Source organism: Podospora pseudopauciseta, chromosome 3 (assembly GCF_035222475.1).
Source record: "Podospora pseudopauciseta strain CBS 411.78 chromosome 3, whole genome shotgun sequence".
In the NCBI taxonomy this organism is placed as follows: Eukaryota; Fungi; Ascomycota; class Sordariomycetes; order Sordariales; family Podosporaceae; genus Podospora; species Podospora pseudopauciseta.
The window spans coordinates 2432831-2449409 of NC_085893.1; the positions used below are offsets into that span (position 1 = coordinate 2432831).

At 53.8% G+C, this 16579-nt stretch overlaps 8 protein-coding genes across 8 annotated transcripts; 4 read left to right on the forward strand and 4 right to left on the reverse strand.

Annotated features, from left to right (window-relative positions):
• Window positions 1-316: 316 nt before the first annotated feature.
• On the forward strand, window positions 317-3549 carry QC763_306900 (uncharacterized protein; the record flags this gene model as incomplete). The annotated part of the gene is made up of 2 exons (XM_062911135.1): window positions 317-1253; window positions 1322-3549. Exons 1-2 carry the CDS (start codon window positions 1241-1243, stop codon window positions 3547-3549), a joined length of 2241 nt encoding a protein of 746 aa, XP_062767144.1. The 5' UTR covers window positions 317-1240.
• On the reverse strand, window positions 402-753 carry QC763_0054690 (uncharacterized protein; the record flags this gene model as incomplete). The annotated part of the gene is made up of 3 exons (XM_062905799.1): window positions 402-490; window positions 573-645; window positions 694-753. The coding sequence occupies 3 exons, from the start codon at window positions 751-753 to the stop codon at window positions 402-404; spliced, it is 222 nt and encodes a 73-aa protein (XP_062767145.1).
• An 897-nt stretch (window positions 3550-4446) lies between the features above and the next one.
• On the forward strand, window positions 4447-5777 carry WWM1 (WW domain-containing protein wwm1; the record flags this gene model as incomplete). Its single annotated transcript, XM_062911136.1, has 2 exons — window positions 4447-4535; window positions 4597-5777. The coding sequence occupies 2 exons, from the start codon at window positions 4447-4449 to the stop codon at window positions 5477-5479; spliced, it is 972 nt and encodes a 323-aa protein (XP_062767146.1). The 3' UTR covers window positions 5480-5777.
• A 566-nt stretch (window positions 5778-6343) lies between these two features.
• QC763_306920 (uncharacterized protein) lies at window positions 6344-7410 on the reverse strand (the record flags this gene model as incomplete). Its single annotated transcript, XM_062911137.1, has 2 exons — window positions 6605-7410; window positions 6344-6543 (listed from the first exon to the last, which is right to left on the reverse strand). The coding sequence occupies exons 1-2, from the start codon at window positions 7176-7178 to the stop codon at window positions 6344-6346; spliced, it is 774 nt and encodes a 257-aa protein (XP_062767147.1). The 5' UTR covers window positions 7179-7410.
• Window positions 7411-7481: 71 nt separating this feature from the next.
• On the reverse strand, window positions 7482-9442 carry MET15 (Homocysteine/cysteine synthase). The gene is made up of 3 exons (XM_062911138.1): window positions 9053-9442; window positions 8931-8985; window positions 7482-8871 (listed from the first exon to the last, which is right to left on the reverse strand). Exons 1-3 carry the CDS (start codon window positions 9091-9093, stop codon window positions 7609-7611), a joined length of 1359 nt encoding a protein of 452 aa, XP_062767148.1. The 5' UTR covers window positions 9094-9442; the 3' UTR covers window positions 7482-7608.
• A 998-nt stretch (window positions 9443-10440) lies between these two features.
• Window positions 10441-11899, reverse strand: QC763_306940 (uncharacterized protein). Its single transcript, XM_062911139.1, has 2 exons — window positions 11499-11899; window positions 10441-11422 (listed from the first exon to the last, which is right to left on the reverse strand). The coding sequence occupies exons 1-2, from the start codon at window positions 11581-11583 to the stop codon at window positions 10998-11000; spliced, it is 510 nt and encodes a 169-aa protein (XP_062767149.1). The 5' UTR covers window positions 11584-11899; the 3' UTR covers window positions 10441-10997.
• A 776-nt stretch (window positions 11900-12675) lies between these two features.
• On the forward strand, window positions 12676-13503 carry QC763_0054740 (uncharacterized protein; the record flags this gene model as incomplete). Its single annotated transcript, XM_062905800.1, has 2 exons — window positions 12676-13315; window positions 13417-13503. Exons 1-2 carry the CDS (start codon window positions 13169-13171, stop codon window positions 13501-13503), a joined length of 234 nt encoding a protein of 77 aa, XP_062767150.1. The 5' UTR covers window positions 12676-13168.
• Window positions 13504-13889: 386 nt separating this feature from the next.
• Window positions 13890-16309, forward strand: FAA2 (medium-chain fatty acid-CoA ligase faa2; the record flags this gene model as incomplete). Its single annotated transcript, XM_062911140.1, has 2 exons — window positions 13890-15910; window positions 15965-16309. The coding sequence occupies 2 exons, from the start codon at window positions 13890-13892 to the stop codon at window positions 16065-16067; spliced, it is 2124 nt and encodes a 707-aa protein (XP_062767151.1). The 3' UTR covers window positions 16068-16309.
• Between the last annotated feature and the right edge of the window lie 270 nt (window positions 16310-16579).

Below are 16579 nucleotides of genomic sequence, written 5' to 3' on the forward strand. Positions count from 1 at the left end.
AGAACCTGCGGGCTATCGACAAAATCGAGAGGCTATTAGCGCTCGTCGGCGTGGATCAGGCGAGTTGATGCACGTCGTTCCGTTAGGACTTGGCGGACAGGGGACTTGGTCTCTGGGTGATCAAGAGATATTATCCGTGGCAAAGGGTGTCGTACAGATGTCGGGCTTGCTGGTGTCGGGCAGTGGTACGTTTTGGGCTGGCTACTGGTTGAATGGCTGGTTGGTCGTGTGATGTGAGAAGAGAAAAGCAGTTTGGCAGTTGACAGTTGACAGCTCCTGATGCTTGAGGGAAGGGTTGAAGCTTGGGTGGTAAGCTCGCTCCCATGTTCCACTTCTCCACGGGTGGATCAGCATCCAGCTGATGTGCGTTGCAGCAGGTGATGGGGCCTGGCCAGCCGTTATCAGTGACGCAAGATGCCGATAACACTCCCCTCCAGTTGCAGATGCATTATGGCGGTCTGGCTGAACGATGTGACTGCGTCATGGGACACTGTGCCGGTATGCCTTCTTTCATCTGGCCGTAGGACTGCATAGCTGCAACAAAGAGAGAGATAACAGCATTCTTTACTTACCGGTATATCTAAGCTGCTTTGTGTTGCTGTCCTGGACCCCTGACTCAAGAGCTCTCTTGTTCGGTGGGTAAAGCTAATATGTAGGTAGTGAGGACTTCCCCACATAGGATCAGCAGCCTACGTGGGATAGTTGCATAATCGCAAGGTGCTTTGAGCCTAGCGAGTGTCGGAAAAGGTGCATGGGGACTTGCAGCACCTGGTCATCGGCCGCCAGTCACGTCCATCGCCTGCGTCGGTTGCGTCTTGCGTGGTGAGCACTGCCGGGCACAGTGCACTGGTTGCCTGCCCTTCCACGCCTTCTCAAGCGACAGCTGTTTTGACTTTTGCACAACAACCGTCTCTTACTTCTTCTCTGGGAGGCAGCAGCAAACCTTACCGTATCTTCGGAAACATCTCCTCTCCCCGGAAACTAGACCTTTCAAAGACACCGGAGTCGTACTGATTTGAGGAACTATACTGTCCCATCTCGAGTCATCATCATTACATATCTCTGAGGTGCCCGACATACTGCTCCCATCCACGCACTATTAGCCAGCCGCCCTGCCCGATCCTACCCCCTCTCCTCGTTCTATTTCCCCTCTGGACCACTCAGCAACTGCCAATACTCGATCGAGTGTGTCTGCGAGGAAACAAACGCCCTCTCTGGAGGGTGACGGGAGTTTATCGACATGTTCTCTGAATGTAAGTTTGCCTGGGGTCAGCCGCTGCTGCTCTCGTGTCTCACGGACACCAGCTTATGCCGTTTCCAGATGCCTCTAAATTCCTTGCGCAGTCGCAGTCGAGGTTCTCCAACTTTGCCGGCCAGCCAGATAACGCCGACAGGCCATCACGGCCGTCCGGATGGCAGAATAGAGGCGCGCGATTCGGGGGACGTTCCTATCTCGGTCGGGGCGGCGGTGGGAACCCGTATCAAACCAGCAACTCCCGGTTCGGTAGTATGGCAGCCTTCGGTTCGAGGTACAATCAGGACGCCCCGTTGTTCCAACCCCCACTAGATCACGATGAGGAAGACGAAGAAGAGAGAGATCGAGAGGCCGCAGACATTTATGCTTTGCAACAATCACGCCGTGTTCTCGCCGCCGGCCGACTCGAAGAAAGCACCGAAACAGATCACGATGGGAGCCGCGCTTCGATAGAGCAAAGCCAGGAGTATGAAGGATCTGGGTCTCTTGGGGAACGTCTCCGAGGCATCCGGAGTAGCTGGAACGGCCCCAAGAAGTACAAGAGGGCGACCATGGAAGAGGAGCCACCAACAGAACGGCCGGAGCCGAGGAAGCACATACGCGAAATATCGAGGGATAGCACGGATACCAAAGGGATGGAAGATGTTGGTCTAGAATCAACCATCGCCTACAGCGAACCACCAGCAGACTTGATGATGGAGGACAGTACCCCTCCGGCCTTCCAAAAGTTCAGGTCGCCTGGCGGTCCGTCGCGCCCGCTGCTTAGGAGAGGTTCTGACGAGGATTCGGAGCTTGGACTGCGACCGCCCAGCTCAGTCGGGACAGAAGTTAATGCCACTGCGCTGCCGCCGGCATCGGATGGAGAAATGTTTCGACACGACGCCTTCTTTGCCTGGATCTACCTGATCGCCCAAGCATCCCTGTTTGCTACCTTTGTCCTAATCTTCATGCATACAAGTGGTAACAAGGCATCTGGAGACACTATCTACACCACGCTAAAGGCATCTTTCCATCTGCTGGCTGTCGACACTTTGGTGGCCATCATAGTCTCCATGGTATGGTTGGCGGCCCTGCGGTCGTTCGTCCGACCGCTTGTTATCCTGGTGTTGGTGGCGGTGCCAATAATCCTCTTATCGTTTTCGCTGTATCCGTTCATTTCGAGTTATCAGGAGACTGGTGGCAGTTCACGATTCCAGGATACAGCCATGAGATGGGCAGCGACGATCCCTGGTATATGGGCACTGATATGGGTATACATGGTTTGGAAAGGCCGCGAATCTATTCAGTCTGCTATGAGCATTCTCGATTTCTCGAGCCGCATCCTGACGGCGAATTCAGCTCTTATTTTAGTTGGCATGGGCTGCCTTGCTGCTGTGGTGCTCTGGACGTGGACTTGGCTTTTCATGTTCACTAGAGTATTTCTCGGTGGAAGCTTCTCCAGCAAGCTCGCCAGGTTCATCATCAGCGCTTCGACTTGGTGGCTGGGGGCGTACTTTATACTCATGTACCTCTGGACGCTGTCGATCATCTCCGCGGTTCAGCGGAGCACAACAGCGGCGACGGTGTCGCAGTGGTATTTCCATCGGAATGCGGTTCCAGCTCCATCTAGTAGGGACGTTGTTTCCGCTGCCCTGAGCCATGCCATGACCACCATCTTCGGAACCATCAGCTTGTCGACGTTGCTAGCTCTTGCGATTCGCCTACCCCTACTGGTTTTGCCGCGGAGACTGGCTCATATCCTGACCATGTTTGTCTACTCGTTCATTCCGACCCCGATCGCGGCGTTGACGAACCCGTTGACCTTGACATATGCGGCCATCCACTCGCAACCGCTGTCGATTTCGGCCAGGGGTCTGTCATCGATGGAATTCCTGGCACCCCAACGGCCTACCACTACTCTCACACCTGCCGCGTTGCCCAAGCATAACAGGCATTCGCCTCTTCTTCCCTACCGGCTTGCGAAGCTGATCCTTCACGCCACGCGCTTCATGATGGCCATTGCGCTGGGATTTGCGGGGTGGGTCATGACTGCGAAGCAACTCGAAATCGAAAGGCAGGGCAAGGTGGGCATCCGGGGAAGCGCCTATGCGTATGTGGTTGGGTTAATCGCCAGCTTCATAGGCTGGGGCATTTTGGGAGCCATGGAGGGCATTCTCAGCGGCATTGTTGATGGCGTAGTGGTCTGCTATGGCAGCGAGAAGAGAATGTTGACTGGAGCGGGAGGATACTGCATGGAGGCGGCGAACCTGTTTGGGGATAGAAGGGGACAGGGTGACAGAGAGTCTATCTATTAGAGAGAAATTTTTTTTGGAACTTTTTGGTTTTGTTTTTATATGCTCAAGCGCGGCGTTGTTGTGGATTATCATTATTATGGAACACACACATTAGGAATGGGATGAAAGAATGATTGGTTTAAGTTTTCTTGTTTATTTTATAGTGGTGGTAGGGATTACCGGGAGTAGAGAGTATTGCATGGACTGGTGTCTGGTAGAACGGAGACGGGGTTGTATAGGGGTTGACTCTAACTTGAAGAGCAGCATCGTTATAGTGAACAGGATTACCTGTGTCGTTACAAACTAGAATTGAATCATGATATTCTATTTTGTTACTGCCGCACGCTGCGGGGCTGTGTAGGTCTGGGCAGGAGGGAGAATGCGACTCACTCTCTATGGAATCAGATGGACAGCCATCTCATGTCACACGTCCGGAGCACGATGCCATGGCGCCTTCCCGTCCCGGATCGAACCAAGAAGGGGGCTGTGCAAATGGTCGGGTGAAGTCGAAAGTCCGCCGTTCGTCTTTTGCCCCTCACTGAGCAGCTCTCCCTCCAACATCATCATACGCCACACTTGACTACGTATGCTTGTCGGCCAGGAGTAAAAAAGGTGCCTCCTCTTATCAAGCATCTGTTATAAAAGGGTATGTACATGAATTCTGTTGTTATTCTCGTGTTCTCTTGCTCAATTTTCGAAATATTTTTCTCTTACACTGACCAAACTTCCCTCTCTTATCGATTGCCCCTCTTTCGTCATCATAGCTCGCTCTTGATCACTGTGCCCCGCCATTTCCCCTGACAAGACAGATCTTGCCACTTACACCAAAGTAGTCGCGAAAAAGATATCCTAGAAATCGGCATTTTCAGCATTTCATTTTGGCGTTCAACAATCAGCTTGCTATTATCCCACAAAAACATGGCCGACTTTGACGCTCCCACCGGCCCCCCCCCGCCCAAGGTGCCAGAAGGCTGGGTCGCGCGCTGGAACGACCAGTACAAGGAATGGTTAGTAGCTTCTTCCCCTTTTCCCCCCCTCTACCCAATCCCCATTAATAACATTTGTTAGGTTCTACGTAAACACCTACACCAAAAAGTCCCAATGGGAAAAACCCACCGAGCCGGCCATCCCGCCCCGCGATGACGCTCCTGCCGGTCCGCCCCCGAGTTACACCGCCGGGGATGTTAAACCTGTTGTTGTTTCTGATGCAAAGGTCAATCCTTACGATAATACCAACCAGTCGACCACGGGCGGTGCGTCCGGATCTGGGACCCATCAAACCGAAAGCGAAGACGAACGCCTGGCTAGGCAGCTACAGGCGGAGGAGGACGCTAGGGCGCGGTCTCATGGGGGTACTACAACGCCGCAGCAGAGCTTTCCGGGACAGCTCCCGCCTAGACCGGATAATCTTGAGAAGGGGAAGAGTTTCTTGGGGAAGTTGTTTGGGGGGAAGAAGGGGGGCGGTGGTAGTCATGGGTCTGGAGGGACATTGGGTGGGTTGGGGGGGTTGATGGCTAATCGCCCTGGGAGTCACAGTCAGTATCCGGGGGGTTATGGAGGGCCGGCGCCGCCTCCTCAGGGGGCTTATGGTGGTGGCGGTTATCCTCCTCAGGGAGTGTACGGCGGTTATCCTCCTCAGCAGGGGTATGGAGGTTACCCTCCTCAGCAGGGTTATCCACAGCAGGGTTATGGGGGTTATCCTCCTCAGGGGGGGTATGGGGGTTATCCTCAGCAGGGCTATGGTGCTCACGGTAGGCCCGCGAAGAGCGGTCCTGGGATGGGGATGATGGCTGGTGGTGCGGCGTTGGGTGTGGGTGCTGGATTGCTTGGTGGTGCGTTGGTTGCGGATGCGATACATGACAATCAGCAGGAGGCTTATCAGGAGGGGTATCAGGATGGGGCGGAGGGGGATTTTGGTGGGGGGGATGATTTTGGGGGTGGTGATTTCTAGATTGGCTTCTAGAGTTGTGGTGGTGTGAAGAAGAGTTGGTTGATTGGTTGTTTTCTCGTTGTCTCTATTACCCCTCTGTGTTTTTCTTTGCTGTGTCTGTTGTTTTCTGTGAACCTATGATTGGGATGGCTTAGCATGGTGTCTACGAAGAGTTGCAGATGGTGTTTGTATATACATGTTATGAATAAATGAGACCAGACTGTTATGCTCTCGGGTCAACGTATGTCTGCTATTGTGTTGCGCAACTCTGGCTGCTATAACAAATAATGTGAGTTATGGAACGCCATTATGAGCTGAGACTACGGAATGTGTATAGTCAGTTACACGTAGTTGACTAGCAGAACCGTGATGTTTTGTTTTGGTTGTGATGACTTCATATTCCAAATACGGTATCATCCTGAGTCCGAAGAGAAGGGGACCGAGGGCTGGGAGACGTCCGAGATCAACAGAGGATATGAGGCTTGGGTTGTTGCCTTTGCTATTATTACCGCCACAATAACAAGAGGGGGCGGTGGTGGTAGTGTAGCTACTAGTTCCGAGGTAGTAGATGAATGTGTAGTAAAACTGTCACCGGCTTCACCTTCTTCGTCTTTACCTTAGAAGTCAGGCAAAGGTTGCTGGCTCCTTTCGGGAAGATCTTATTCTCCAGTGTTTGCTACTGTGGCCCTGACAATGAACAGCAAGATACCACAAGTGTCTCTCATTGTATATGTGGACCATTCTAACCAAAAAACACCCAACCCATGCAAATACATTTGCCCCCTCTTCTTCCCTTTTGCTTCCCACGCTTTATACAACTTTCTATACATATACCATATCCCCCACCCCATCCCTGCCCTTCCCAACTCCCCCCCTCCCCCCCATTCACCTGTTTTTCTTCTTCCCCCCACCACTATTCCCCCCCTTATTATCCTCCTTACCCCCACCGCTCCCAGCCAAGAAAGCAGCCATATCAAAATTCCCCATCCCCCCTCCTCCCTGCTGCCCGCTCGCCGCCCCCATCAGCGCATTCATCGGGTTGCTCTTTTGCTGCTCCTCCCACTCGGCGCGCATTTCCGGATCCACTATCATTCATCACATTAGCAATCTACCCCACCCCTGTTTTTTCCTCATCAAGAAACCTACTATTCTCAATCAACTTTGGCATCCCAAAAAACAACCCCATCGAAACCAAACTCAGGAGGATAATCGGGTTCTTGAAGATGCTCAGCACCGAAAACGAACTCCTCTCCATGAAATAGCTCTTTTGGCCGGCCATCCTCGCCACAACCACCATCCCCGATTTCCCGTCCGACACCTCAGTAGAGACCTTCTCCCCTTTGTTTCCCCAGTCGTTGCCCCTAAACGTCTCCCATGCTTCAATCTTGATGGGTGATTGTTCTGACGGGTCCGAGGAGGAGGAGAAGGAGGAAATGTCCACTCTGAGGGGAAGAAACGCGTGGGTGAGGCAGTGGATGTCTAGCAGGTAAGAGCCGGGGGTGACGTTGTGGAAGTGGAAGTTGGATTTGTCCGACAATGGGGCGGAGTGGTGTTTGGTTAGGGAGTTGAGGGTCGCGTGTGTTTGGGGAAGGAGAGCGGCCGGGTTGGGGAGGGGGGCCGAGGGGGGGATGTGGACTGTTAGGGAGGTTTGAAGAGGGGGGTTGTTGTGGGTGAGGGCGGTGGCTGCTCCCAGGAGGGAGAGGAGGGTTGGTATTCTCATCGTTGGGGGTCGTGGCAAAATGTCGTTTGGATGGCTCGAAGGTTTGTGTATTCGGTATGGAACTCGACACTGGTTAAACGGGCGCGCGCGTGTTTGGGTGGTGGTTGACCGTTGATGCGCTTTGGGTGGAGGTTGGACAAGATTCTGTTGTCAAGTTCCCTTGCGGAGCGGCAGCTACCCAGGTCCAAGTGACGAAACGCGGCTTCCAGGTGGGCAGTGTGGGGTCTGATTGGCTGTTTCAGGGCTGGGGGCCCCTGCTGTAAACGACATCTTTCAGCCTTGGGCTGCTTGCTCTTTGCATGGGTTGGATCACAGAGCTCGCAACATTCAAGATGGTATAATGGGTTGAAAGTTGAATTCTTTCTTTTATTTATTATCCAAAAAAAAAAAAAAAAAAACGCTCGCTTAGGTATTACATCTCATAAATCATTTAAACTTCAGTTGGCGCAGCATCAGTCTTGGTCCGATCGGCCACCTCTGTCTCGTCACCCTTTGTCGTCGAAGCCTCAGCAGCCTTGAACGCCTGCTCAAAGTCGGCAACGATGTCCTCAATGTGCTCAGTACCGACCGACACACGGATGAGATCCTCAGACACACCCGAGCTGATCTTCTCCTCGTCGGTGAGCTGCTCGTGAGTGGTGGTCCATGGGTGAATGGCAAGGGTCTTGGAGTCGCCAACGTTGGCAAGGTTGGAGATGAGCTTGAAGCTGTCGACAATCTGACTGCCAGCAGCACCGCCACCTTTGACACCGAAGCTCAAGACACCGCCGAAACCGCGCTTGAGGTACTTCTTAGCCAACTCGTGAGATGGGTGGCTCTCGAGACCGGGGTACGACACCCAGGCCACATATGGGCTGGCCTCGAGGTAACGAGCGAGGGTGAGGGCGTTGGAAGCGTGCCTCTCGGCACGGAGGGAGAGAGTCTCGATACCGAGGAGGAGCTGCTGGGCACCGAAGGGGTTGAGGCAGGCACCGAGGTCGCGGAGGAGCTCGACTCTAACTCTAATAGCATAGGTGATGGCACCGAAGGTCTCCCAGAACTTGAGCCCGTGATAACCCTCGGAGGGCTCAACCATCTGGGGGAAGCGCTTGCCGTGCTTGCCCCAGTCGAACTTGCCGGCATCGACGATGACGCCACCGATGGTAGTACCGTGACCACCAATCCACTTGGTGGCAGAGTGGACGACGATATCAGCACCGTGCTCGATGGGGCGGACGAAGTAACCGCCGGCGCCGAAGGTGTTGTCGACAACCACGGGGATACCGTGCTCGTGGGCAATGTTGGCAATCTTCTCGAAGTCGGGGACGTTGTAGCGGGGGTTGCCAATGCTCTCAATGTAGACGGCCTTGGTCTTGTCGTCAATGACAGCGGCGAAATCCTCGGGCTTGTCTCCCGTGACGAATTTGGTGGTGATGCCGAAGCGCTGAAAGAGGACCTTGAACTGGTTGTAGGTACCGCCGTAGAGGTTGGAGGTGGAAACGATGTTGTCACCGGAGTGAGCAAGAGCGGCAATGGCCATAAACTGAGCGGCCATGCCGGAGGAGGCGGCAACGGCCGCAACACCACCCTCGAGGGCGGCGATTCTCTTCTCGAACACATCGATGGTGGGGTTCATGATTCTGGAGTAGATGTTGCCAAACTCCTTGAGGCCGAAGAGGCGGGCACCGTGAGCCGAGTCATTGAAAACGTAGCTCTGTTGTACTTGTTAGCCATCTCCACCTTCTTGAGGTAGGTATATGAGTCGTTTCTCACGCTGGTGGCATAAATGGGGACGGCACGGGAGTTGGTGGCAGGGTCAGGCTCCTGGCTATAGCATTCGCACTCTGATCAGCATGGTCCTCTCTCTCAAAAGTAGATTCAACGGTAGCACATACCCTGCATGGAGCTGGAGGGTCTCGAATCTCTGCTCAGACATGATGACTGTGGTGTTGGTTGAAGTAGGAAACGGGGTATCAACGGGGTATCAGAAAAGACACAAGTAAAAGAAAAACACCCTTCAAACACGAGGCTGAGGCTCGAGACAGGGACGAAGGTCGAAGTATGGAGGGGACAGGAACAAGGAGTTCAAGGGGCGGCGAGGACGGGAACAGGAGGCCTTTTTACATTTTTCACTTCTGGGGGTCCCCGCCTGTGACAACCCACCCACGTTCTCGGAATGATCGTCACACGTCCCAACACACAGCAACAAGCCAGGGCCCCGTTTACCTCACACCACAGCAAGGCTGGCCCAGGATGCATTTCCATTACCTGGGCTACGAATTGGCATGTTTTTCCCGCGTGGTGACGGGCTTGCAGTTTACAGGAGTGGGTGTACTTTGCATGCCACTTTGGGAAAGGGAGGGGGTGAATGTCCAAAGCACGCAATCGCGCCATCGACTCATGGCGTGGGGCAGCAAGTCACGTTTTGGGAGCTGCGATGCGCTGTGTACGAGCCTGATCACCCAACAATGGAGACTGCTTCTTCGGTTGTCAGTCGAGGAGGAGAAGGGCATCCATTCTTATTAGCATCAAGGCCCGTCATTGTATTGCTTCAAGACGTGTTTTGTTACTTGAGCTTCTACTCTCTTGCCCATCAAGGTTGTCGACGATAAGGCCGATAGTCGGAGGTTGCCCCACCATCAACCTTTTGTAAGTCGCCAAGTGTAGGTACATGCTGCAGGAGTAGGAGATTGTGACAGATGCTAGCCGAATCTCATCGACCACCGGATTGGGTTTGGAGATGGGATGAGGTGATATTCAAGTGGACTTACACGAGAGGATCAAGGCGGGGTAGCTTTCTCCAACAAGGGGTTGAGAGTTAAGCTGGCCGATCACTTGCTGCATTTCGACTGGCTGCATTTCGATTTCGAGGTACATGGCGAACAATGAATGGTGAATGTGAGACAGAACAATGCAGTGAGGCAAACTCGCAATGGGAACCCCAAGTGACACCAGGCGCCTGCTGCTGTGGTGGCTCTGTTTCTCGACAGTAAGTCAAATAGAATCCAGAGGGGATCAAAGATGGGACGGTCAAGAAGAGAATAAATAGAGGTCCGAAGTGAGGCATAACATGGCGGCTGAGAGAACCACCCAGATCTGGTAACCATGAGACTGGGAAGATGGGTTCAGAAGAGCGACCCCCACATGAGTGATCCATGTCTCATCCCATCCCATCCCATCCACATGCGAGACCTCAGGTAAGAAATTAGGTAATGTATGGGGACTTTATATCGGAGCAAGACTTTTCCTGTTATGTGGCAATGAAGGAGCGTTTACCCATGAAGAGCATTCGAAGGCAAAGTTCATACATAACATCTTTGTTGGTATTGTCATCAACAGCTCCCAGGATTGTCATCTTTCCCAAAACCAGCCACCCAGAAACACTACCCTCATAAAGCGCCAGCTCAAAAAAGAGACGTTATAAGATAAAAATGTGACCGACTCTAGCCAGCCGTCAAGGCTGGAGCAGCCAACATCGACAAGAACAGAATCTAAGCAAAAGGAAACCATCATATCATACCTATCCAAACCATCGCCCGCCCGAGCCATGTCCTGTTGTCCGTAATAAACCTTCCCCGCCAGGGCCGAATCCTTCTCGCATTCCAGATCCGAGCACCGAACCTCTGGTAATTCCGAGCAGCCACCACTCCCACCACCACGGAGCGCATAGAACTGTGCCGCATTCCCGCCAGCCCCTGAGAAGCCACCATCGCGAAGGAGCCACGAAAATCAACGGCCCGGTCGATCCCCCAGGAATCCTCCCGCATCCCCAGAAAACTGGCTGGTCTTTGATCAACCTCCACCGGCACGACAGCTTCTAACCTCAGTCTTTCCAACATTTTAAGCCTCCTCCTTGTTGGTAACAGGAACCTCCACCGCCGCCGGCTCCTTCCTCTTCCAACTCATCAACCCCCCCTTCTTCACCACCTCCCTCGCCATAATCACCCCCGACCCAGTCCACACCAGCCACGCCGCCGCAGCAAACGCAACGTCAGCCTGCGCACTTTGGCAGACGCTCCCCCGACAAAACAGCAGTTTGCTCAGGAAAACCGCCAGCCCGACAAACCCGGCGAACCAAAAGAGCACGTTTGACAGTTCCACCCCCAAAGCGATGTAGTTACTGGCGGCCGTCTTAGGGGCGACGAAGCGAGGGATGAGGAACTCGAGAGCGAGGATGGAGAGGAGGGAGTAGAGGGAGGCGAAGAAGAGGAAGTTGATGGAAGAGGGGGAGGAAATTACTGTTGTTGTGTTGTACCAGTGGGCGACTGTGGAAAAAGGTTAGTTTCAGGGTGATAGATATAGGAGAGAGAGTTGATTTGGGAGGTAAGGAGGGGCGAGTACCGTATGATGAGAGAGCAAGGACTATGAGAGCAAAGACGCCTTGGATGGCCCGGAGGGGGAGGATGACTGTCTTAAAGAGGGCCATGGTTGTGAGTTTTGACGTTTTGATCTCGTATTCGTGATGGCTTGATTTTGATAAGATGTGAATGTTTCGATTTCGGAGAATTCAAAAAAAAAAAAAAAAAAAAAGCAGTTGCTGGCCTGCTTGCGTATCGAAGAGAAGGATGAATGTATCAAAGGAGTGACGAAATGAAGAGAAAGAAAATGTCTAGGATAGACTGGATAACAACACCGCAGATGTCTGATGGAAGGAAAAATGAAAAAGAATAGCAAGAGGAATCATAAGAATCAAGCAGTCTTGACTTTTGTCCAAGTCAATGAGTGAAGTGACATTATCCAAGCCGTCAACGACCCCCCTGAAACGCAAATCATCAAGCATTTTCATTCATGCTAGATGGGGGTTCGTAGCTACTGGGCGCGCGAGGCCACCCAATGGTAGATGGTACCATTGTTTAAAACAAGGCTGTGAAGTAGTGTTGAAGTTGCCCTTCAAGACCGGCTAGGGGTGACTCCGTGACGGGAATATCCACCCTGATCGCTGCGTTGGTGGTGACGAAGTGGGCATGGGGGTTTTATCTGGAACATGAAACGGGATGACAGGAGACGGGCTATAAGAAGGGATGGGTCCCGCCTCTTGTTGTCTGAATTTGAGGTGCCGGTTTTTCTTGCCTTTTTTCAAGATCTGTCTTTCGAGTTTTCTCGCTCAGGTCCCCAAGAAAAATGCAATTGGATATCTCGAAAATCGCTGGACAAGCAGAGTAAGATGGCAGGTGTCTGTCGACAGTTGTTTGGCTTGCTTGAGCTTGAGATGAGAGGTGGAACTTCACACAAAAGCGACTCACACAAGCTGCTGGGTTGGTTTCCATCTCAGGAGGTCCGTCATATAGAATCTTCGGGTCATCTCCAACTGCGATGTTGAGCCCCATTATCAAGAATCAAGGAGGATGTTTCATCTGATGGCTTGATGCTCTTGGATGTCTTGGCGGTTTCGAGTTGTTCAGTTTGAACTTGATGGCTCGTGCGCGATGCCGAGACCAAAACATCAATGTGGGGCATCTGAATCGCGGGGTGAGGCTGGGCGTTTTCATGGCTCCCAAAGGCGACTAGGTTGTCCCAGCTCGCCCGAGTTCCATCCCAGCCGAGGTCGATGGCTGTCCGAGGCTTTTTGAACGTCTGCCATCCTGACGTCGACAACCGCCAGTCCCAACCGTCGGTAACTGTTCGATTTAGTTTGTTTCCGAAGGCCTGTTTCTGGATAGCAGTAACCGTCCTCCCGGCGCAACGTCCAACGTCGTGAGCCTCTCCAAACGCTCGCACGCTGTTCCTGACCCCCACCCCCGCAGTTACAAAGTCTGGAGTGGATATCGACATTGCCAGCCACGGGTGCTTTCTTTGTTGACTTCACTTGCTGGTGGGCTTTTTCAGTAAAACGAAATGCTTGCTTCTCCGCACCCCGCATTCTCAAAAGATGGGATCCCCCGCGTGTCATCTGTCTTGTCTGGGGAAATCTCCCTCTGCGCATGTGATGGCCGTACCGGGAAAGGGCCTCCGCGCATCTTCGTGGGAGGTCGTGGAATTTGTCGCTTGGCGAAGCCTTGGATGTCGGCCCCATGTTCCAATCCGGTGTCCCGTTGCCAGTTGCGGATTCCAACACCGGCCATTGCCTCCACGGCCAAAAGCATTGGGGAACAACCACCATTTGGCGCCACAGGTCCACTGTTGTCGCTGGACCAGCCGAGGCTGACCTCTGCGACGAGGTACCCAACCCCTAACAGAGTCGTCAACGGCCATGCTGATATTGGGCCTCCGACATAGAGTTGAAGCGTGCAGAGTTGACAGTAGTGTTTACAAGACATAGAGAAACAAGCTCAACTTTGAGGGACAGCTTTTAGCCCACGGTTTCACATCAAGGCGCATCTGCAAACCAAGACTCATGATGGCGTAGCAGGTCTCTCATGTCCAGTCGCAACGCGCTGATTTGGCAGCCCGGACAACCCGGTTAGCTCCCACCCCCCTGTCGCACTCGGCTCAAGACCAACTTGGACGAGACACATGCTGCCGAGCGCCGACCCTGTTGACGAAAAGGAGACCATCTCCCCGTCAGCTTGTGGCTTTTTTGGGCCGCTTCTGCTCAAAACCATTCCTCCATCCTCCAACGACCGGTGACGCCAACCTCCCCCTAGCTGCCACTTGTGTGTTTTGACGAATTGCTGTTTCTTGTCTTTGTTCGTGCGGGTCACATCTACTAGACGCCGTTCGACCTTCCCCTCCTTCAACCACCGGTACGAATAACGACGCTCGTTTTGAGTTTCGCCGAAACACCTCGCGGCCATGGCTCCCAGCAAGCAGGACACGACGGCTTACATCAACGCCATCGCCCAACCACCCCCTCCGGGCACTCCCTACGCCCTCCCCATCCCCGGCACCGAGCGCCCCAACCGGACTCCCATCTACCGCCATTGGCGCTTCCAGAACGGCCCTCTTCTCGAGACCTTCGACCCCGCCATTCGCACCGTCCACGATCTCTTCGAAGCTTCCGTCGCGCGGGTCCCCAGAAACAGATGCTTGGGCCACAGACCCTGGAACCCTGTCTCCAAGACATGGGAGAACAAGTTTGTCTGGACGACATATACCGAGGTTGCTGAGCGCAGGAAGAACTTTGGTGCTGGCATCGTTGAGCTGCACCAGCGGGTTGGCGTCACGGCTGACAAGAAGTATGCTGTCGGTCTCTGGGCCCAGAACCGCCCCGAGTGGCAAATCACCGAGTTGGCTCTGCTCTCGCAGTCCTTGTGGCCCGTTTCGCTCTACGAGACTCTCGGACCCGAGGCGACCGAGTACATCATCAACCACAGCGAGCTGACTGCCGTTGTCTGCTCGCTCCCTCACATCCCCACTCTCCTGAAGCTTGCGCCCCGCGTGCCCAGCCTCAAGTTCATCATCTCCCTGGACCCCCTCGATGCCGGTGAGATGACCGGCCACTCCAAGCTGTCGCTCTTGAACGCTGCGGCCGCCCAGGTTGGCCTTGAGATCTTCTCCATGGAGGGCGTGGAGGCGCTGGGTGCCCGCTCCGGCCGCCCAATGCGCCCTCCCCAGCCCGAGGATGTTTTGACCATCAACTACACCTCTGGTACCACTGGTGACCCCAAGGGTGTCCTTATCACCCACGCCAACGGTGTTGCCGGTATCTCGGCTGCTCGCTCCAACCAGAGCATCACGGCTGGCGACGTCCACCTGTCTTATCTTCCTCTTGCGCATATCTATGGTCGCATGGCTGACCAGACTGCTCTCGCGGAAGGCGCCAGCATCGGTTACTTCCACGGTGACATCACCCAGCTTGTGGAGGATATCAAGCTCCTGCGCCCAACTGGTCTCATGTCGGTGCCCCGTCTCTTCAACCGCATCAACTCTGCCATCCAGGCCGCCACGGTTGAGCAGGAGGGCTTCAAGGGTGCCCTCTCGCGCCGTGTCATTGAGGCCAAGAAGGCCAGCATGAAGCTTCCTCCTGGCAAGGCCACCAACAAGCACTTCCTCTACGACAAGATCTGGACCCCCAAGGTCCTCAAGGGTGTTGGTCTCTCTCGCGCTCGCACCATGGTCAGCGGTTCCGCCCAGCTCGACCCCGACGTCCACGAGTTCCTTCGCGCCGCCTTTGGCAACAACTTCGTCCAGGGTTTCGGCATGACCGAGACCTATGCCGTCGGTACCGTCCAGATGCCCGGCGATTTCACCACCGGCAACATCGGCCCCCCGTGCCCCTCGGTCGAGCTCTGCATCGAGTCCGTCCCCGACTACGAGTACACCGTCGAGGACAAGCCCAACCCCCGCGGCGAGCTGCTCATGCGCGGTCCCATCATCTTCAAGGAGTACTACCGCAACCCCGAGGAGACGGCCAAGACAATCGAGGCCGACGGGTGGTTCCACACCGGCGACATCGTCGAGGTGGACAGCATGGGCCGCTTCAAGATCATCGACCGCAAGAAGAACGTGCTCAAGCTCGCGCAGGGCGAGTATATTTCCCCCGAGCGCATCGAGAACGTCTACCTCGGCAGCTGCAACCTCCTCGCCATGGCCTTTGTGCACGGCGAGCCCAAGGAGTCGAGTTTGGTGGCTGTGTTCGGTATCGACCCTGTGCACTTTGCTCCTTATGCCAGCAAGATCCTCAAGCAGAACATTTCTGCCGAGGACAAGGCTGCGCTCAAGGTGGCGGCGAACGACCCGAGGGTCAAGGGGGCGCTGTTGAAGCTGTTGGATAACATTGGAAAGAGCCACAAGTTCAACAGCTACGAGAAGGTGAAGAATATCTATTTGGATATTGAGCCTTTTTCGATCGAGAATGAGCTTTTGACTCCCACGTAAGTTTTTCCGAGTCACTGTATTGGATACAGTATAACTAACGAGATGAACAGCCTCAAGCTCAAGCGCCCGCAGACGGCGAGGGCTTTCCGCGCCGAGATTGACCGCATGTATGAGGAGATTGCGGCCAATGCTGGTTCCAAGCCCAAGTTGTAAGCTGTTAGGGGGGTGGGTTGATTTAGGGGGGATGATTTACTCTGCCATATTGTGTAATACCCAGCTGTTTTTGGATATGTCGGGGAGGATGGGGGCGGGGGCGGTTGTTTATTTGAAGCGGGTTTCATATAGTGTTATTTATATACACACTTGTAACTTACAGAGTGGGAGTAGGGAGGAAAAACAGGACGAAATATCTTTTATCATAGTGTATATGTGTAAAGTCTGAATCGAGAAAATGCCATGAGATGAGGTACCGTCCATCGTGTGCCTGTACATCTGTTCTTGCACTTGTTCCTTTCCTAACTATCTTGGTGCAATATCTTGGTGTAGGCAAAGCGCTTTCAATCCCATGATCTACACCATGTTGGAGGCTAGGCTATGAAGACTGTCCAGCCGAGGATGGTTTTCTTCTGCAGTCAATGTGTGTAGGTTTGGACAGTTGTCTGTTGCATTTTCGTAGAGGAGCTGCAACCGAAAATGGTACCAGTATTCAGATCGAAGCTCTTCGA